Source organism: Terrapene carolina, unplaced genomic scaffold (assembly GCF_002925995.2).
Source record: "Terrapene carolina triunguis isolate 2854851 unplaced genomic scaffold, T_m_triunguis-2.0 Scaffold629, whole genome shotgun sequence".
NCBI lineage: Eukaryota > Metazoa > Chordata > Testudines > Emydidae > Terrapene > Terrapene triunguis.
In genome coordinates, this window is record NW_020664980.1 from 5,910,842 (window position 1) to 5,932,277 (window position 21,436).

A 21,436-nucleotide genomic window follows, 5' to 3' on the forward strand; every position below is an offset into this window, starting at 1 on the left:
TAGTTTATATTTTTGAGTGGCTTTTTTTTTTATCCTGATTTCCTCCATTACCTGTCTAATCTTCAGGACTTTCTTGTTGTTCCTTCGTAACAATGCATCTTAACATCTCCTGGCTGAAGTTCCTTACTGCTTTTGGCACTTGAGACGTTAAAATAAATTGTCACTTGTATCGTGCGATCGGAAGTGATTGATGCCACTCCTAAACTGACTTCAGTATGTGATCCTAAACAATAATGAATGAGGCCCCCAAGCATTTTCTGGGGATTAATGATAAATTGGGATTCTTGTTCCATTCATTAATCCCAGACAGTTGGCAGTGTCTGGCTGGTGTCATTATTGCTATTACAACCTGTCACAGTTAGCTAAAAATACTCTGCTCCTTTTCCCGGAGCAGAGTATATTATATGTGGGAACAGCTGGTTAGACCTGTACTGTTGCTGCTGCATCAGACATTTAGGAGAACCAGGGGTCTGATACAAAGCCCGCCGAAGTGAATGGGGATCTTTCCATTGACTTCAGTAGGCTTTGGATCAGGTCCAGTAATACCAATACAGCTGCCATTCACACTGAAAATTTCATAAGGGTTATAATATTTATCTGCAGAATGTTTGTGCTCTATGCCCTAATATTTCCATTCAGACGCTTCTGATTGCTGAAGAACTGCATTGATTCAATTCTACGTATACTTTCTCAATGTGCACATTGCATGCTTTTGCAAAACGTAGTTTGGCTACAAGACGTAAATCCTTTATATGCGACTCCATATAAAGTGTCCACATTTTGTGTCAAACTACTGGAATTGTTTCTGCAGAGAGTTACACGCATGTAACATTAGTGTGAGCCTGTTTGGAACTTGGGTTAAAGTTGTTATCTATTACAGCGACCCTTTGACAGCACACTCAAAACGGAAGGAAATAGGCTAGCAACGTTTCTTAACTATGTAAGTACCTCTGCGTCCTTGTTGTTTGTGCTCTTGAAGTTTGCAGTTGATTCTCATTTAATTTTATAGAAAGATGAACCTGATGCTTTCAAGCGTTTAGGGACTGGAAATCGTGTGGCCACTTTTTTAAACTATGTAAGTATGATAATCCTGTACGTGTCGAGTGATGCTTTCCGAAGCATCACTTTTACAAATAACCAGTTGCACAAGCTGTAGTACAGACTCACTAAAAAGCTATAGCATCTGAAAATGGGTATTTCCTTGTTCTCACACCATCTGCTGCTATCACTGTTCAGTATCGTTTAACCCCAATGTGGAAAACATAATTTGAATAGAGACTAAATGTTTCTCTTGTTTACACTGGAACAAATCCATTGACTTCACTGGATTTGCACGGGTGCGAGAGGAGAATTTGACTCAGAAGTTTCAAAGTGAAACTTTGAAAGAGGCTGAGTAACTTCAAACATAACCTTTCACTCAGCATCCTAGCCATCAGATGTTTGTCAAGGGGACTTCCATCTTTTTCACCGGTGTTTGATAGCACTTGATGTTGTGGATTTTCTGGCAGTTTCCTCTTTGTAACTCTCCGCTCAAAGCTAGTATACTGTAGTGTAGTTATTACCTTTGCAAATGGAGACATGACTAACAAAACGCTACTTCAGTTAAGAAACTCTGCTACAAATGCAAGTACTGAAAATAAAGTAATGTTAGTATGGGGCATTTCCAGCATGGAACCTAAGGGCCATATACACTAGATTTCCCTGAATCATCCCCACTGAAATTAATGAGAGTTCTGCACGCAGATTCCAAGTTGTATATTGCCCTGGCTATGTTTTCGTGGCTGTTTTATTCTGACAGTGACATAGAGGTTATCTGATAACTATCTCAATAGTTTGGGTCTTCAGTCCTGTTATATAGTATAGTTTGTGGGTGATACAGGGTAGGTGTCACCCCATTTGCAAAATGTTTTGAATGAGCTGGTATTTCAAATGACAAGTGCAGCTTATAAAAACAACCAGAAACAACTTGACTGAAACAATGAAACAGTGTCTGAAACAGTGGTCCCAAATGGGTCTCTTAGTTAGGATGAAATTTCAGTGACCATAGCTCATATTGGGCTTTTCACATTTTCTGAACAGCCTTGACTGAGATTAAAAATAATAATAATGAAATACATTGTCAGTTCTACATGTACAACAGCAAATTTCCCTTCGTATATGACATGTACAGCATGTCAGTATGTCCAAGGTGCCTATTATAAAAGATTGTTTTGTTGCTGAAATGTAGGTTTTTAATTTGCAAAGCTGCATGCACTATGCTTTCTAGATTGGGGAGAGAGGGAATTGGCCCCAGTGCCAATGGCATCCTGTGCCCTGTTATTGTAGGTACCAAGCTGGACACCAAAGTAATCATAATGACCAAATCAAAATGAGAAAGTGTGATGGTATTTGTGGCGTTAATATTTACAAAACACAAGGTCCAATCCTGCTCCCATTGATGGCAATAGTGGTTTGGCTGTTGATTCTGCTCTCTTTGAAGTCAAACCCAGTTTTATACCTCTTCACCGGGGGCCTGATCTAAAGCCCATTGAAATCAATGGAAATACATAGAGACATTTCTGACCGATCAGTCTTCGTCCACAAAGGAAACCTGCACAACCTTTCAAAAGATGAGCCTGAACAGAGACGCTGAGTTTATGGCTTATTACAACAACCTGAAAGGCACTAATGCCCTCTTTTTGTCCTATGATTGCAGAGGCCACTCTTGTGCTGTTCAGCTTATGCTAAACTATCTGTTCCACCTTGGGTTTAACTGTGACGCTCACAGTACCTTTCCCAGACCCGAAGAAGAGCTCTGTGTGGCTCGAAAACTTGTCTCTCTCACCAACAGCAGTTGGTCCAATAAAAGATACTACCTCACCCACCTTATCTCTCTATATAACATATACATGTGAAGTGAACAAAAATCTTTGGCTGCTTTAAGAGCCTTAAAGAATGGACCAAGCTGAGACGTTCTGAGGATCTCCCAGACCAGTAAGGGGTTCTCTCACTTTCCTGCCTTATAACTTCAGGTGCCTTACCGCTATGCTGCTGTAGCTCAAAGCCCTGACACCAACAGCACGCTTAAAGATCTCACCCTGCCTACCACCAGCCTACTTACTCTCAGCAACCCTTCCCATTCTGAGTCCCCAAATCCATCCACTCCAAGTTCTTAACTACCAGACACTAAGGGCAGGTCTTCACTACCCACCGGATCGGCAGGTAGCGATCGCTCTATCGGGGATAGATTTATCGCGTCTTGTCTAGATGCGGATAAATAGATCCCCGAATGCACTCCCCGTCGACTCTGGAACTCTAGCTCTCGAGAGGTGGAAGCGGAGTCGACGAGGGAGCGGCAGTGGTCTACTCGCTGCTGTCCCCATGACCAGGTAAGTCGACCTAAGATACGGCAACTTCAGCTACACTATTCGCGTAGCTGAAGTTGCATATCTTAGGTCGGAAACAACCTCCCCCCCAGTATAGACCAGGGCTAAGACTCTTCCCCTGTGGTTCGTCACCCCGAAGGAGTGAAACCTGCTCCCCCGTTACCAGCTAACTTTGGGGGACACACTCCACACTGTTTGCACAACCTGTTTGGGGGTAAAAATAAAAGGTTTATTTAATAGGAAAACCACAGATTCAAAGATGAAATAGTAAGGAAGACAAACACATACAAGTTACACAGAAAATAAACTTAAAGACCCAGCCTCAGGTCTTTACATTTATACATCAGATAAAAATCCCTTTTCTAATACAACTGCCTATTGCCTTTGCTCAGTTTCCTAGCATGCCCGCTACCTGTAAGGGGGGAATCCAGTGTTCACAAACAGACCCATGCCTTCAAGACTGTCCCTCAGTTCTGGATCCTTTCACTTCAAACCCTTTTCCTTTTAACGGTTTGCGGCGGTAGGGGTTCTTTCTCTCAGATCTGGTCTACACTACAGACCTATACCGGGACCAGGAGAACTACATTGCTCAGGGATGTGAAAAATCCACAATCCTGAGCAACGTAGTTATATCGACCTAGCCCCTGTGTAGATGGCACCATGTTGGAGAACCTCTCCCACCAACATAGCTACCGCTTCTCGGGGAGGTGGATTAACTACGCCGACAGGAGAGCTCTCTCCCATTGCGATAGAGTATCTTCATTAAAATGCTACAGTGGCGCAAGCTGTAGCATTTTAAGTGTAGATCTGTCCTCAGACTGTGTTCATTTATGGTGAGGGAAATTCCCTCCTTTTTCAGTTTGGCAAGACGGGTTTTCTTTTCAATTTCAAGTTGTTTGTGTTTTCCCATTAACTCTAATGGTCCACCCTTATCTTTGCCTGGCTGGACAATGGATGGGTACTTGAAGTTAGTTTTGTGTAAACAACTAGCTTGGGAGGTATACATGAAATTGTAGTACTAGTCATGAACAAGGATATGATTTGGTCACGGAGGTCACGGATTCCGTGACTTTAACACATCTCCATGACTTTTGGCTTCAGCTTTGGCTTCGGCTTCAGCCCCAGATGGTGGGGCTCAGGCTGTCAGGCCCAGACTTTGGCTTCAGCTCTGCCGTGACCATACGCTGACTTTGTCCTTTCTACCAAGACTGTTCTGTGAATTTTGCTTAATTTTACCGTAACAAAATCATATCCATAGTCAGGAGCATATTATTGTACATACATGAATACATAGATTCATAACCATAGCCTGTATACATATCTCATAATGCCCATCAACCTTAATTGGCATATTTTTATACACAATAACGTATACAACAACTGCTCATTCTTTGGGGTTCAGACTCCCTCTTCTCCCTTTGGGGTGTCGGGACCCTGATTGTCACACAAGTTTTGTGTGTTCTGTTCACACTTCAAATTCAGCATCCTCCATGTCATTAATTGTCTGTTTATACAGTATATGAGTTATAACTTTGTGTTACCACTGGTGCTTTGGGGACTTTTGTAACGGTTCAGTGGTTGTGATTTGCATGCTCTGACATTGCATCATAAAATGTTTGTGTTATGGTGACTTTGTTAACTTATTTTCCCAGATGAGTGATGTAGAAGCTGGAGGTGCTACAGTTTTCCCAGATTTTGGGGCTGCAATTTGGCCCCAAAAGGTAACAATTGCTTTATTTGTATATACTCCCTCTCCTCTTTCCCCACATGCACACTAAAGTTAGTGAAAACATTGTTGCTTTCATACACTTATATGGTACGAGTGGTAGTAGTGACTTACTTAGGGCTGCACTAGATTATGGGCCTACATATTGCCATTATAGAAAGCAATGAAACCTGGTTCTGGGTGGCTGTAGAATGTCAATCTGTACACAATGTGAGCAAATTCTACAAAGGGCAGCTTTTAATAGGAAAGGAATTGCATGGAGGTAAGATTTCTCCCTGCTCCAGACACAGTACACCCATACTAGATATTAAACACATCATCTGCCCGTTCCTTAGGGTTTTCCTTTGTTATCTTAAATAAGAACAAAAAGCAACGTCATCTTGAGTTTCCCCTTTAGCGTGGCAGTACTTAGGTTTTCTCCTTTCAGGAGTCCCTGTCCCTAGTTTCCTCTGACTGAAAAAGAGTCCCAAACAATTTCTATGCATGTGTTTGAGCTAAGACTTGGCTGCCCAAGTGAATTAGCACAGCAGCTGTGGCTCTCCTATGCAGAGTTGTAGCTCCTGACATCCTGTCATAGGAATAAAACAGGGAAACCTTGGATCAATTTAAATAAAGATATAGACAGTCCCATAAACCCAGAGTGCACTATGCCAGGGACGGAATGGGAGACTTTTTATTTAACAGATGTGAAGCTCAGAAGAGCAAAGAGAAAGGTGAGATAAATGAATGGCTGGAGTTTAAATTGTTTAATTTTGATATACTGTCAGCAGTGAGCCACAAGCGTGAAGTTACTAAGAGCCAGGTACTTGGTGTTTTTACTTTCTCTCTCTCATACCCACTCTCACATGTACACATTCTGAATAGTTGCGTTGAACGTTGTTTAATCCAGACTTCCGTTTTCAGGGGACAGCAGTGTTTTGGTACAATCTTTTCAGAAGTGGCGAGGGTGATTATCGAACAAGGCATGCAGCTTGCCCAGTATTAGTAGGGTGCAAATGGGGTAAGTCATTGTCCTCTACTTGCCTTTAGTAACAAAAATTGCAAGCTGACTAATAAATTCCCCTTTCAGTGAAAAGATAATATTATTTGAACTTCCTTCAAAAAGGATTCTGTAGTTTTGGCATTGCCGTTTTTACTTTTGCCATTTTGAGTCATAAATATACATCACTCCACCAGTGTTGCATCAAATAAAAATCACACATGACACCCAGTTATTGCATTCTCTGGTCAATGTTGTGAATGTCCTTTTTTTTCATGTTGAGAACACTTATAAGGCTGCTGATTCAATATGGTACATCTCTAGATCCAGATGCCGTGAAAATCAAGGATAATTGGGGTTCAAGGCACTGATCCTACGAAAACATATAGATGGACTTAACTTTAAATGTGCAAGTAGTCCCACTGAGGTCGGTGTGACTACTTACCTGCTTAAAAGTTAAACACATGTATAAGTGTTTGCAGGATAGGGACCTAAGTAATTACAGAGGTCCCTTTGTGGTCATATCCCCAGGTGACATACTCTGTCTGGAATATAGAAAGTGGACTCGTTAGCTGAACTGGTGGCCTGGAAAGTGACAATGTAGTTTTGACTAAATAGTATCTGAATAACTTCTACTGTACTGACACTTCCAGAGCACTTACGAGAAATAACACAATTAAGAGAAGATCAAATGGAACCCAAAGAGAAGAGCTTTTTCTGCAGTGTACTTAGGAACTGGTTACTTTCAGATCACCCTAAGTAAAGCAATTGGCATGTGTGTGTCCCCCAGCTAATTCTAACCTTGCACTGGAATATCTTTTTCATCATCACCTATTCAAAATAGACAGTTTTACAACAGGTTCTGGAAGTAAATAGATTCTGACGTTGTCAGGCCAATGGAAAGTGAATTCTACCTTTGGGCCTCAGATGTTCACATCCACAGCCAGTGAACAAAAGTCCACATCCTCAATCCTCTATCCAGCTGCTTTGTGCTGGAATATAGAAAGTGGATTCATTAGCTGAGAATATTTATGGGAATGCACCAGGCTGCACAGAGGTCTACACCACCCATTCTCCCACTCCAGCATAAAGGGCATTGCAGAGGGAGAATTACCAGAGCACCCCACACTGCGGGGTGATCCCAAATTGGCAGAATAATGCAAAGGGGAATGTTGCCACCATTGCTGTAAGTTAAGACTGGCCCCGGAATTGGAAAGGTACCTTGAACCCCCTCCCCTGAGTCTCTTTAGCTCTTGTGTGGGAGAAGGAGGAACACAACCATCCAGTTCAACCACCTTATTTTGTTAATCCAAACAAAATTTCATCCCTAGAAACCAAACTTTGAAGGTTACATGCAGGCTCCATGTACAGTTCTAACTAATTTATCTCTTTGTTCCACAGTTTCAAACAAATGGTTCCACGAAAGAGGGAATGAGTTCTTAAGACCTTGTGGATCAACAGAGGTTGACTGAAATTCAGCCTGCTACCAGCTCTTCCTTTTGTCCCTTTCCTTCTCTTTCTCTTTCAGTTCATTTCTAAGAAATGATCCATCTTCTATTATGAAAGAGCTCTGGCACTTTTTAAAAAGAATGTCACATCGATAAGTGAAAGAAGCAAAAGGCTCTAATGACTTGGCAGTACTTGGTAACTGTTATTTTCCCCATCCCTCCCCCAGTTTCACCTTCTCACCACACCCTCCCAATTTCTTTCTTCTGTCATAGCAGTACAAACAGCACTTTTGGTGATTCACTGCATTTGAGCGCCTGGTCTTGTGCCTTTCATTCCTCAGATGTTTTAGATGTTAAATATTTCATCGAACCAAAGTTTGGTGTACATGTTAAATTTATTGTATTTCTATGGATTGCAAGTTTTAACAAATAAATGCTGTTTCAAAAAAAAAAGATGTCCTCTACTGTGAGCTTGTGTCTAATGCTGTATCATAGCTTATCTATGGGTCTGGGCCATTTGCTTCATTTAGAAATGTTTATGATCCGATTTGGACTAGAACTTCCGAGCTCGATCACACAAGGCGCTGAGCCCCCACACCTCCTAGTGAAACCAGACTGAGCCCATTGTGTAAATAGGTGTAGCTGTATTGAAATCTTACCACATGCTTATCATGGTGTGACTTGGCCTGGATTTTGCCTTTGTCTGAATTGACATCAGTGAATGTGTTGCTTGGGTAAGAACCTCCGGATTTGGGCCCGAGCTTACTCCAGTTAACATAGACTTGTCACTGTCATTCTTAAAATAAGAAATACAAAAAAACGTACAACACAATAAACTCCTATGCTTCCATTATCTTTAGGAAATAATTGTATAAGGGAGACCTAAAATCTTTGAAAAATACATAGGTAGATTGATGACAGTCTCTAGTTACGATTTTAAACATTTTCATTATTTTTGTGTGGAGCCTTTGAATTTTTGTGATTTTTTTCATCCCAAAAGCAGACATTTCCATTGCATAGTACTGTGCCTTTTTGCTGCAGGACGCCTCTGATCTAATAAAGCACTTAAGCAAATGCTTAGCTTGAAGTCCACAGGACAACTCACTAGCAAAGTTTCAGCACGTGCTTAAGCATCTGGATAGATTGGGGCATGTGTTCTTGTGCTCAGGTCATTATTATCATTTTCTTCTGTACCAGACACACAAGGAGCCAATTCCCAACTGCCTTGCATCTTGTGTTGGTCACTTAACACATATGAAGGGAGTGTTAAGTGCTTCCAAATCACGATGGTTTCATAAAGGGGCAAGGGCTAGAGGATAAGACTACACAAAGCACAAGACAGTAGAAATTGGGGCCTAATATCTGTATTTAGGTGCTTTACAATTACTTCAAAAGGTAGGAGATGATTAATTATGGGGAGTTAATAGCACAGAAGATCTAGCAGAATTGAGAAGAAATGTTTTGAGGAAAAAATTAAGAAATACCGAGCCAGATTGTGGCTGACTCTTGTGCAGATGTGCCGGGGTGTTGACTTCAATGGGAGTTCTTCTGGCCAGTACTGGTATGAGGGTGAATGTTTTAGAGTATTCGTGATTTCAAGTGAACTCCTTAGAGTGAACCATAAAAACCTACATTACTGCTTAAAGAATATATTGGGCTAATGGTAATGGCATTGACATTCAGAAGAGACTTCAGAGACAAAAAATTCAGTTAACTCGCAATGTCTAATTGCATCCATAATGTTATCATAAGATGAACGTTGGTTTCTTCTCCATTGTACATTTGTGAAGTAACTGTTGAATGAACTAATATTTAAAACAATTATCTGTCAACATCCTCTTGAGGGCTGGAAGCACTACACCTACTAGATGGTGTTCTTAGGGAAAGAGCAATTTAGAGCGTATTGGATTTCATATGGCAGGTATAATGGACATCACCATCCCTGGTACGATGGTAGGATAGTGTGGCTCTGATTCAGCAATAAGCTTCGGCACGTGCCTACATTTTAGCATGTAAATATTTCCATTGAATTCAATGGAATTACGTGCTTAAAGTCTGGCACATGCTTAGGCCTGATTCTATAAAGTACTCATCATAAGTTTTAATTTCACCATGAGAGGCAAATACACCCTTGAAGAGAAGGCTGGAAAGTTAAATAAACTAATAGAGCTGATTGAATCGTTCACTGTGACCGATGTGGACGGGAAGGGTTGTTCATTGAATAATTATTTGTGAATAAATCTCTTTATCCTACAAACAGCTGCAGTAAGTAATGTGAAATCATAAGCACTTTCACAAAACCTATGGTAATAAATGCAATACGCTACACTCTCCATTTGAAAATCGGAGTGTTTCTTAAAGCTTGGTAAGTGTCGTCCCAATTTTATAGATGGAAACTGAGGCATAGAATGGCTATATGCCTTGCCCAAGCCCACATAGTGAGTCCAGTAGCAGACAGGAACAGAACCCCTGTTTATCTGATCCTGAGGGCAATCCCGTTTAATCTGCGGTGTCCTTTACACAGAACTATTGACTACAATTTGGTAGTTTCTCTGTAATCTTTCACAGCTCTTTGTCCACAAGAGTTGCTAAGAGTTCTTGTGGTTTCTGGCTGTTTCTTCAGAAAACTCCACTGATGATGAGCTGTAGCTATGTTGGCAAAATCTCTTAAGCACAACAAAAACACAAGAAATTATGTGCTTTATTTTATAACAATGTGCGCAGCCTATAGCAAACCCACAAACATTTGGATGAAACCGAGATGGGCCAAAACCTAAGATTTTAACTCATTTGAATTTCACGGTGTGGGAGAAGAATCTATCTATTGTAGCTATAGATTTCTAGAATGACCATCACCATGGTATGTATAGAGGCTCCAACAGACCAGATCAGAACTCTAGTCAAAAACTGCAAGTCACACCATCTCAACCAAGAGGGCTAGGATAGACAAATGGGTAATTCACACACCAAACTGACTTCTGTTCACTTGCTCCTGTTTTTCCAGGTAAATGCGTATAATACATAACGGATACGCTCACCTAGCCTCCAGCCTCTCTTGCAGAGAAAGAGGTGGAATGAGTGTGTATGAAAGTGTTTGAACCCTCGGGGCATGGCCCTTCATTATACTGTGTACAGTATTCTCTTATAGCTAATCTGATTTGTAAAGTATTGCTCTATTAGGTCTGGAGAGTCTGGGCTTTTCTGCAAAACAATGTTTCAAACTCCTGGGTGTCCAGTACACTTGGAGATGTGTGCATAGCTTGTCAGATTGCATCCACCATTCTGCTCCCTGGCTTTATAGAAGATAGACTAACTATGTCAGCAAGCCTAAAAATGAGCCTCCAGGACATTGTTTTCAGACCTAAAAGAGAGAAGCTTGTGCATGTCTTGGAATTATCAATGCCTTCCACTATGCAGGGAGAGGAGCAATCCTATTTGTGCGTTACAGGTATGGTGATTACTTCACACAATTATTTTAACCTGGTAGAATTCTGTCTCATAAACGCACTGCTCATGCTTCTATATTTCACAGGGTGTAACACATAACAGCAGCTATTTTTATCTAGTAATCTGAATGGATTTTTTTTTTTTAACATTTTCAATTTACCATAATTATTGTAATTTGGGGACATTAGTACATCAGGTTTAAACAAGAGGGGTTTTTTTTTTTAGAGCCAAGTTTGTCTAGAAATGTAAAGAATATTTAACAAGAAGCTGTTAACAATATTAAAGTAATACATTTGACACTTAACTGCTTTTTAATAGATGTCATTTCCCCTTGAAATTAATTGCACATTTAGATGGAAATGACAGTATTCTCTACTGTGTCTCTCTTACTCTGTAGAAGCACTGTGGAGATTTGCAGTGTTCTATAAATGATTAATAATGATATAATTTTGCAATGGAATTGATATCACAAACCCGGTGACACTTCATGGAGAATATTTGGGATCTGAGCCACACAATTCCAATTACTTGCTTCACCTCTGCGAGAATATATTTTCATTCTGGAGTGAATACGAAAAGCATTATGTTTAAGCTGGCAAATACCTTTTGACTCTCCGTATTGCTACTGATAAATTCTTCATAATGAGAAGACTCTGATGGCAATTCTTATGAAAGTGGTCTTTTATTTAAAAAAATGCATTTAAAATTAATTCCCTGTCCACTACTCAAAGCCGATTTAGAGTAACAATATCAAAGCTCTCTGCATCCACCATTCTGCTCCCTGGTCTTTTCAAACATAACTAATTATTTTCAGGGTTCTCAATAACCTCACTATTGGCAATGTTCCAGGCAAACATACTCCACCTTTAGAAGATGATAAAAAAAGTTAGTGTTAAAAGTTGTATCTCGTGTATTCATCTACCCAAAGAGAGTGAAGATTTGCTAGAAGATAATGGGAGGAGGGGAAAAAACCAAAAGTTTAGTAACACAGAACAGAATTCAATGAAATCTATGTGCATTTACTTAAAGCTCCCAACTATCTTCAATGTCAGCCAGGTTTTGACTTTAATTGAAAAATGCAGTATTTGATGCTAGGGGGTGGGCTTTTTGGATGGGGTGGGTTGTTTTTTGAATACTTAAAAGGTGAAATTAAAGCAATAATTTAATCCTAAAGATGTTCTTTCCTCAGCTATTTTATATTCATGATTAATAAAACACACTGATATGTAATGCACATGAATTATCACACAATAATTGTTTTAAAGATGTATAAATTTGAGGCACAGCCTATTTCTAATTGGGCTAATGTTACCAATTACTGGTTGCTAAATCCCAATCCATGCTAATACAATACAAGTCACACTTGTCTGTTGTGAGCACTAGTGACATATTGCAAATGTAGCATGGTATAAAATCATTTTCCAGTTTATTATGGCCTCTGTACTTTGAACAAAGAGGGGTTTTTCCCTACAAGCCTGCAGAATAGCTCCATCCCACAAATAAATGTGTTTACTTTATCAATATAAAACAGCAATATGTTCTGCAAGATGATATAAAAGACATGCATAAAAATGCAAAAAGCAAAATTATACTAAAGGGTCTGAGAAAAGCAAACCAGTTCCCTCTAAGGCAGCCTTGGATACTTGCCTTTTATCTAGCTCTACAAAGGCGTTTATGGACTATGCCTGTCCCAGGGAGGAACTGGTTTCAGTGATATAACTGAATAGCTTTTTTCCCTCTGTCATTCAGTGTGATCTTCCTGTGATGCCGACAGTCCCAGCACATTGACAGATGTTATAGTGATGTACACAATATTTATCTCTATCCACGAACAGTGCTCATCTATTCATTAGGAAGGGCCCAATTATGCATGTTAGTCACAGTTTTCCCCACTTAGAAGAGTGTCGTTCTTGCTGCATACTTCCAGCTCCTGTTAACGATGATGAAAGTTACACCACTGAAGGGAAGTGGATCAAGCGCCATATTCATACCCAAACATCTCAAGCATGTAAAAATAGGCTTGGTATGGTTTGCATTAACATGACTATATAGCAGATTATGATCTTGTGACAGTTTAATAAGCTTGATGTTTCCAACAGCAGATATAAACAGCAATTTATGGCTGGGTTGTTGTTTTTGTTAATACCAGGCAGCATTAATTGAATGTGTTTAATTGCTTAAAATCCACTAGAACTGTGGATGGTGTCAGTCTTTTGGTGACTGGACTGCCTTACTCCTCTCATAACCTTCACTTCATGCAATGCGCACTTTATCACTTAGCTGAACTTGTTTTCTAGCACCACCAATAGCCCAGCATATGAGAAGCTGGCGGACAGGAAGAAGACAGATGATTGAACACCAAAAGGCTGGTATTGGAAGCCACAGTTAGTAGCATCATTCGATTGAGTTCCATTACTTTTGTTGGGAAGGATGTAGCTGATACTTTAAAAGACCTAAGTCATGTCTGTTCTGGATGTAATTCAGTGTTCCCATGGCACTCTTTGTAATAGCAGGAGTTGCCCTTCACCTGTAGCTAGCAGTTCCTGGCTGTGCACTGGTTCCCATAGGGTTGTCTCCTCCTGCCCCAGATGTGGCTGTATTTCAGGGGTGAAGTGTTTCCTACAGGGTAGGATTGTGGCTGACTGTTGCTCAGGTGACCTCATGCAGAAGCCAGGCACACTGTAGCCCTTGCACTCAGCAGAGCATAGGGACCACTCCGTCCTTGAAACCCCAGGCTACTAGGCAACTCAAAGGAAGAGGCGTGGGGGGTGGGGGCGGGGGCGGGGATTGTCTGCCCCTTTTCCCTACTCTATGCCAGAACTAGCTAGTCAGAGGGTACATGCTGCATCCTCCAAGGGATTGTGCACGCTACGCCACTTCTTGAGTGCCTGGGTGCTCTGGAAGGAAGCCCAATCCTTCCTGGCACTTAACATGGGGTGGTGTGACTCCACACCGACCCTGGGCTGGGCAAGTGTCCGTCTGGCTCCATACATATAGGGCCAGAGGGTACGTGTAAAGGACTTTGGGGAGCTTTGTAAAAATGCTTTCAGATTGCACAGGAGCTGTTATTACATCAGCGAGGAAGTTTTCTCACTGTGTTTGAACAGCCAGCTCCTGTGCATGATAGATGCTGATGCCATGTGGACTATCTCTACCCCGGAAAGGCATCCTCTTATCTTACAGTGTGTAGGCAGAAGAAGAACCACGCCCTTTCCTTCCATGCCAGAAATGGAAAGCAAGTTCAGATACCTGGTTTGTTAAACCCTGGCTTGACGGTAGTGTGTGGAGACACATTTCATTAACCACTATGCAGCCAATGCATCCCTCTAGTTGAAAGGGGAAAACACCTAAAAATCCAGATTCCCCATGTTCACTAAATTAAATACTTGTACTTGTCTTTGTTCTACATTTAATGTTATTTGTTGTTATTTCCTGTCCCAGTTACCAGAGAAAAAGATGTGAAAATCACTTATTTGATCACTGTAGAGGAGAAGACAAGCATCCAGTACAAAATTGATTGTATGTGGCTGCTGAAAGATCTAACCTTGATAGATGGAAAAGAGGCCATGCAAGTAAGTCGAGTTGCTCTGTGATGGTTACCTCACAGATAATTGGTGGGGATAATGTGAAGGTTCTTGTAAGGCACCTCACCACCACCTGCCCTTAGCAGGAAGTAATCTTGTCTGTGCTGTGGATCAGCTCCCAGAAACCACCAGTCTGTGGCAGACCTTTCAGGCCTCCGCAGGCCTCGCTCTTTCCGTACAGGTAGTGCTAGGCACACACCAACTCCAGCATTCCCTGCAGCGTCCTGCCCTTTTCTCGCTGAATGCTCGTCGAATCACCAGGCCTGCTATTCCCAAAGGAACAGGACACACCAGCTTGTACGATACGGCTGGGGACCAGCACGTTGCTGAACACCACAGTACTTAAACTTATTCTTGTTTTCACTACAAATATATCATCAAAGAACAGAGATTCTAGCGATAGTGAGTAAGAGTATTGGAAACAAATGGTTACATATAAAGCAAAATCCTAACATGCTTTCTAGAGATTACATTTAACTAACAAGTTAACTTCCTGACTGCAGAAGTCTCTCTCACCCGAATTTCTCTCCAGCATTTTTTCCAGCCAAGCCTGGTTGAGACCCCTTTGTCATGAAGCAAAATCACTGTCCTTTTGCTTCCTCCATGAAGGGTGAAGGTGCGTATCCTTTGTCCACCAAGTACAGTAGAGCAAGTCTTTGATGGGGACCTCCAGATAAGATTCTCTTCCCTCCCTTCTTGTTTTTCTCTTCCTATTAGTTTGTCTGAAATCCACACATTCAGTTCAGCCTACACAATACTTAATTTATATGTAAACAGCCAGCTAGATAAACATTTCTTGTCTGACAGGAAACCTGATTTCCCCTTTGCAGGTGACCAGTCTCTAAACACAGACCTCATAATTTTCGGTGTATGTACATAAGTCTTTACACAACATCCGTGCCGGCTTTTCGCAACAATGCTAATAACCAGGGTGACACCAGCTTTTATTTGAGACTTCACATGACACTCTTTGAACTGGAATGCACGTGTCAGACGCCGGGGATGGCCGTAACCCCTATAGATCCCCGCTGTGCCCCCTGCCAGTTGGCACTAAGAGGTTCCTGGGTCACAGATGCTTAACTGTGGTTTTCTATCAAGGAGAGGCCTAGCATTAAAAAAAGGTCTGTCAGTTGTTATCTACTTCAGCTGCATTGATTTGGGTAAGAGCGGTGTCTAACAATGGTGAGAGTTGGGCCTTTTCAGATATTTTTTGGTATGAATATTAGTCTTGGCATATGAAATCTCAGTGTTTGCCTGCCTCTCACCCCCACTCCAGTTCTTTCCATGTCAAGGTGCCAGGTAAAACGTTCGAAAGCACTTAAGTTGGCTTCTAAATGCCACTTTCAGAGGTGCCTTAGTGTACGTCTACACTACCTGCCGGATTGGCGGATAGCGATCGATCTATCGGCCTCCTATGGAACAGAATTTGTAGCCTACAGGTGAACAGATTGTGGGATGGCCACGTTAGTGTTGACTGTCCTAAGAAACTAAGTCCTGGGCTTTATCCTAGATACCAAAGGTGATTGGTTTTTCTGGCATGAATAAAGTAGTCTCATTGGGGAAACAGCCAAGGTAGCACATGCTCTTCCCACAGGTGTTCATGTGTGAAATCTACTCCAGTTCAAAAGATCTGAAAAGCCCATACCCTGGTCAGCAGCTGGCCTGTGAAGAGATACTTCGGCTGTTTGGTTGCTTTGGCGGGGGAAGAAGACAAGATAAGAAACATTTGAACATTTAATGCACCACTCTGCCCATTTGGATGGAGGAAGGAAACCTACAAGAAAAAACACACAATGCACGTACAACAGATGTAAATATTCAGAATACAATCAACCATATATTTACTGCCCACTATCTGCAGTAACCCAAATCAATGCATTGGACTACATGTCTAAGACTTTCTGCCCATCTCTTCATGTCACTCTGTCCTTAGGTCTAAATCCTCAGCTGTAGGGGGGCAGGCAAAGATGGTTCTACGGGACTCAAAGCAGCCTCCAGCGCAAGTTAGAGCAGGCTCAGCGACAATTACATGCTGTGCTCTGGTCCCACCTTCCCTGGCTCCCCTTTTGCCCCAACCTGCTTCCACCATCCCCCTTAAACCAAGAGGAGCAGGTACACCTCTACCCTGATATAACGCGACCCGATATAACACGAATTCGGATATAATGCGGTAAAGCCGCGTTCCAGTGGGGCGGGGCTGCGCACTCCGGTGGATCAAAGCAAGTTCGATATAACGCGCTTTCACCTATAATGCGGTAAGATTTTTTGCCTCCCGAGGACCGCGTTATATTGGGGTAGAGGTGTATGTGGAGCCAGCTATGCCAGCGTCACACCACGAGAATTCCCCTACAGCAAGGGAACCCCAGCTTTCCAGGTGGTTTGCATTGCCTTAGATGGAATGGGGGCCCAGGATCTCGCTCTCTGAAATGGTAACCTCTTCAGGGCAGAGACTATATCTTTGGCCTGGTCTACACTGGGGGGGGATTGATCTACGTTACGCAACTTCAGCTACATGAATAACGTAGCTGAAGGCGACATACTTAGATCTACTTACCGCAGTGTCTTCACTGTGGTAAATCGACATCTGACACTCTCCTGTCGACTCCGCCTGCTCCTTTCGCCCAGGTGTGGTATCGGAGTCGACGGGAGAGCGTTCGGTGGGCGATTTATCGCGTCTAGACTAGACACGATAAATCAACCCCCGTTGGATCGATCGCTGCCCGTCGATGCAGCCAGTACTGTAGACAAGCCCTTTGTCTGTGTTTGATATATCATCTAGCACAATGTGGCCCTAATCTTGACTGGGGCCTCTGGTTGCTACAGTAATATAAATATGAAATACCAGTCAGCATGTGTCTTGCATATTGGCTCTAGACTTCTTATATAGCTATACTTCTCATAGCTAGCTGACAGCTCTTGGATTACATAATGCTTGTTGTTTTAATTTGTAGGATTACCCGAAGTTTGACATGCATTTTGAACATGTTTATAGCTGGGAAGCCTTCAGCACTGCAGCCAAATATGCGTTTACACGCTGCATACGGAAAATGAGTAAAATTCACTACAGAAGGGACATTGAGTTTGTGAATTTTGACGACGATTATATGAGCGACACTGGACACTTCCAAGTATCTGAAGATACGATGCTTGCCTTGAAACTTTGTATACAGGTTTTGAACTGTGCGTGCCTTCTGGGCTGCTTATAGGAACACAACTGGGTGCAATGCTCTGAGCTTGAGCCTTATTAAAACTGGCCTAATTTATGTTATACCTAACAACCTCTATTCTGAATACTTTAGGTCTGATTCTGAGCTCGCTTACACCAATACCAATCCGAAGTTACTGCATCACAGTCAGTGGAGTTACACCTGGTGCAGAGTGAGACTAGAATCTGGGCCATTGTGTACACTGCACGTTCAATACTAAACTTTCAACAAAGTAATTAAGTCTAAGTCTAATAAACTGCCCAGGTGGTACCATTTTGCATATGGAATTGTCATGGAGCAAGTCTTTATTGTCGCATGAGAAAGCATGGGTTTGTTTTGTTTTGTTTTGTTGTAATTTAAATAATTCCTAGAGCAGGGGCAGGCAAACTTTTGACCGAAGGGCCACATCGCGTTTCCAAAATTGTATGGAGGGCCAGTTAGGGGAGGTGGGCGTGGCCCAGCCCCCACCCCCTATCCGCCTCCCCCATTTCTCGCCCCCTGATGGCCCACCCCCAGGACTACTGTCCCATCCACCCCCCCCTTCTTCTCTGACGGCCCCCCGGGACCCCTACCCCATTCACACACACCCCCGCTCCCTGACCGCCCCCGGAACCCTGCCGCTAACTGCCCCTTGCTGCCCCATCCAACCCCCCCTCCTTCCTGACTGCCTCCCTGCCGGATCCCTGCCCCATCCAACCACCCCTTTTCCCTGTCCCCTGACTGCCCCCAGAACCCCTGCCCTTAACTGCCCCCTGCTGCCCCATCCAACCCCCACCTCCTTCCTGACTGCCCCCCAGATCCCTGCCCCCATTCAACCCCCCTGTTCCCTGCCCTCTGACTGCCCTGACCCCTATCCACACCCCCGCCCCATGACCACCTCCCGAACTCCCTTGCCCTCTATCCACCCCTCCCCCCCGCTCCCTGCCCCCTTACCGCGTTGCCTGGAGCACCGGTGACTGGCGGCACTACAGCCACACACTGCGCAGCACAGAGACCGGGTCAGAGCTGCTCTGCAGCTGTGCTGCCCCAGGAGCTCGCAGCTCCGCCACCCAGAGCATTGCGTTGGCGGTGGGGCAAACTGAGGCTGCAGGGGAGGGGGAACAGCAGGGGAGGGGCCAGGGGCTAGCCTCCCAGGCCAGGAGCTCAGGGGCCAGGCAGGAGGGTCCCGTGGGCCAGATGTGGCCCGCGAGCCGTAGTTTGCCCACCTCTGTCCTAGAGCTTCAGCAGAAATTGGTTCCCAAGAATTCTCCAGCTTTAACAAGTTGTCCTGGATTTAGTATGTTCCTTTGACATTGTTCACCTAAAATTTCCCCTTACGGTCAGGAAAGAGAATCAAGAATAGAAGACACCCACTTGATTTCAAGCACTGGCTGGATGAAAATTAAACATTTTAAGTAATTTTGCTCCATAGAAATGATACCTCTGACTCTTGTAAGGCCTGAATAGTCACAGAAGAAATTAAATTCCTAGTTTCTGAGCTCTCCCTACAGCACTCCACTATAAACTAGGCTAAGAATCTTCATGCAACCAAACCCTAATATGTCTTTTAAAACTGGTTCTCAATCAAGAGTGCGGGGGCCATGAGCAGGTTTCAGGGGGGCCACCAAGCAGGGCTGGCATTAGACTTGCTGGGGCCCAGGGCAGAAAGCTGAAGCCCCACCACGTGGGGCTGAAGCCCGGGGCCCTGAGGCCCGCCATCTGGGGCTGAAACCAAAGCCTGAGCAACTTAGCTTCACAAGGCCCCCTGTGGCGTGGGGCCCTGGGCAGTTGCCCTGCCTGCTACCCCCTAACACTGTCTCTGGCTTTTATATGCAGAAAAATAGTTGTTGTGGCACAGGTGGGCTGTGGAAATTTTATAATGTGGGGGGGGGGGAAGGGCCTCAGAAAGAAAAAGGTTGCGAACCCTGTTTTAAAACTTATCCATCTAAAGTTATTTGCTTGTTGAACCAGAAAATAAATGTCAATTGTTTTGCAGAGTGTTTGTGCTAAGAAATATTATTTCCAAATGTTCTGAAACAAAACATGGGATCAAAAACAGATATCCTGGACACGCCCTCATTGTAATCCCAGGCATTTCACACGCTCCTTCATCTATCCCACAGTGCGGACTGAATGTCTTTTATTAAAGGATCATTTCAGACTCTCGTACGTGTAGCTTGTTGTCTTCTTTCTTGTCCCCTGTGTGGACTGGAAATATTAGACCATTCAACTTCTCCTCAATCTGTAGCAAGGATTTCTTTCAAGCAGGGTTGTAGTTCCTGCTGTGCTGAAACGACAACCCTCATTTCAGGTGATGGTACTCCCGCTCCTTTTGCTAGTGCGAAATGAGGAGGTAACTAGAGGACCTGGATTAGCATTTGGTACATTGTTATTGCAAATGGAAAAAAATTAGGGCTGTCAATTAATTGCAGTTTACTCATGCAATTAACTAAAAAAAAATAATCGCGATTAAAAAAATTAATCGCAATTAATCGCAGTTTTAATCACACTGTTAAACAATAGAATACCAATTGAAATTTATTACATATTTTGGATGTTTTTCTACATTTTCATAGATATTGTAATTGAAATCAGTGAATATTATTTTTGATTACAAATATTTGCACTGTAAAAATGATAAACAAAAGAAATAGTATTCTCCACTTCACCTCATACAAGTACTCTAGTGCAATCTCTTTGTCGTGAAAGTGCAACGTACAAATGTAGATTTTATTTTATTACATAACTGTTTTGTTTTTGAGTGCAATGTAAAATTTAGAGCCTACAAGTCCTCTCAGTCCTACTTCTTGTTCAGCCAATCGCTAAGACAAACAAGTTTGTTTATATTTAAAGGAGATAATGCTGCCCTCTTCTTATTTACAATGTCACCTGAAAGTGAGAACAGGCATTTCCATGGCACTTTTGTAGCCGGCATTGCAAGGTATTTACATGCCAGATATGCTAAACTTTCATATGCCCCTTCATGCTTCCGCCACCATTCCAGAGGACATGCTTCCATGCTGATGACGCTCGTTAAATGCTTTAATTAAATTTGTGACTGAACTCCTTGGGGGAGAATTGTATGTCCCCTGCTCTGTTTTACCCACATTCTGCCATATATTTCATGTTATAGCAGTCTCGGATGATGACCCAGCACATGTTCATTTTAAGAACACTTTCAATGCAGATTTGACAAAACCCAAAGAAGGTACCAATGTGAAATTTCTAAAAATAGCACAGCACTCGATCCAAGGTTTAAGAATCTGAAATGCCTTCCAAAATCTGAGAGGGACGAGATGTGGAGCATGCTTTCGGAAGTCTTAAAAGAGCAACACACAGATGCAGAAACTACAGAACCCGAACCACCAAAAAAGAAAATCAACTTTCTGCTGGTGGCATCTGACTAAGATAATGAAAATGAACATGCGTCAGTCTGCTCTGCTTTGGATTGTTATCGAGCAGAACCCATCATCAGGATGGATGCATGTTCCCTGGAATGGTGATTGAAGCCTGAAAGGACATATGAATCTTTAGTACATCTGGCACGTAAATATCTTGAGACACCGGCTACAACAGTGCCATGTGAACGCCTGTTCTCACTTTCAGGTGATATTGTAAATAAGAAGCGGGCAGCATTATCTCCTGCAAATGTAAACAAACGTGTTTGTCTGAGCGATTGGCTGAACAAGAAGTAGGACTGAG

The 21,436-nt window shown here is 42.7% G+C and overlaps 2 protein-coding genes across 4 annotated transcripts in view; both read left to right on the forward strand.

Annotated features, from left to right (window-relative positions):
* P4HA2 (prolyl 4-hydroxylase subunit alpha 2) overlaps nt 1–7,971 on the forward strand; it is a 51,360-nt gene extending 43,389 nt beyond the window's left edge. Inside the window, exons 13-17 of one of the 3 annotated variants that reach the window (XM_024213351.3) lie at nt 881–940; nt 1,010–1,075; nt 5,018–5,086; nt 5,995–6,091; nt 7,472–7,971. In XM_024213351.3, the coding sequence (XP_024069119.1) occupies nt 881–940; nt 1,010–1,075; nt 5,018–5,086; nt 5,995–6,091; nt 7,472–7,542 (363 nt within the window). In that variant the 3' untranslated portion in view covers nt 7,543–7,971. The remainder of the gene's footprint in view (nt 1–880; nt 941–1,009; nt 1,076–5,017; nt 5,087–5,994; nt 6,092–7,471) is intronic. The other 2 variants (XM_024213350.3, XM_024213349.3) reach the window with 2 other exon arrangements.
* Nucleotides 7,972–10,833: 2,862 nt separating this feature from the next.
* Nucleotides 10,834–17,931, forward strand: LOC113407993 (exocyst complex component 1-like). Its single transcript, XM_026659324.2, has 4 exons — nt 10,834–10,966; nt 14,407–14,537; nt 17,501–17,729; nt 17,849–17,931. The coding sequence occupies exons 1-4, from the start codon at nt 10,834–10,836 to the stop codon at nt 17,929–17,931; spliced, it is 576 nt and encodes a 191-aa protein (XP_026515109.2).
* Nucleotides 17,932–21,436: the final 3,505 nt, after the last annotated feature.

What these genes read in the sequence shown, in the direction of transcription:
- LOC113407993 (XM_026659324.2), top strand. Translation starts at nt 10,834, where the DNA reads ATGTCAGCAAGCCTAAAAATGAGCCTCCAGGACATTGTTTTCAGACCT. An exon ending in ATGGAAAAGAGGCCATGCAA is followed by an intron (nt 14,538 to 17,500) that starts GTAAGTCGAGTT and finishes TTTAATTTGTAG; the next exon opens with GATTACCCGAAGTTTGACAT. An exon ending in TTGTATACAGGTTTTGAACT is followed by an intron (nt 17,730 to 17,848) that starts GTGCGTGCCTTC and finishes TGAATACTTTAG; the next exon opens with GTCTGATTCTGAGCTCGCTT.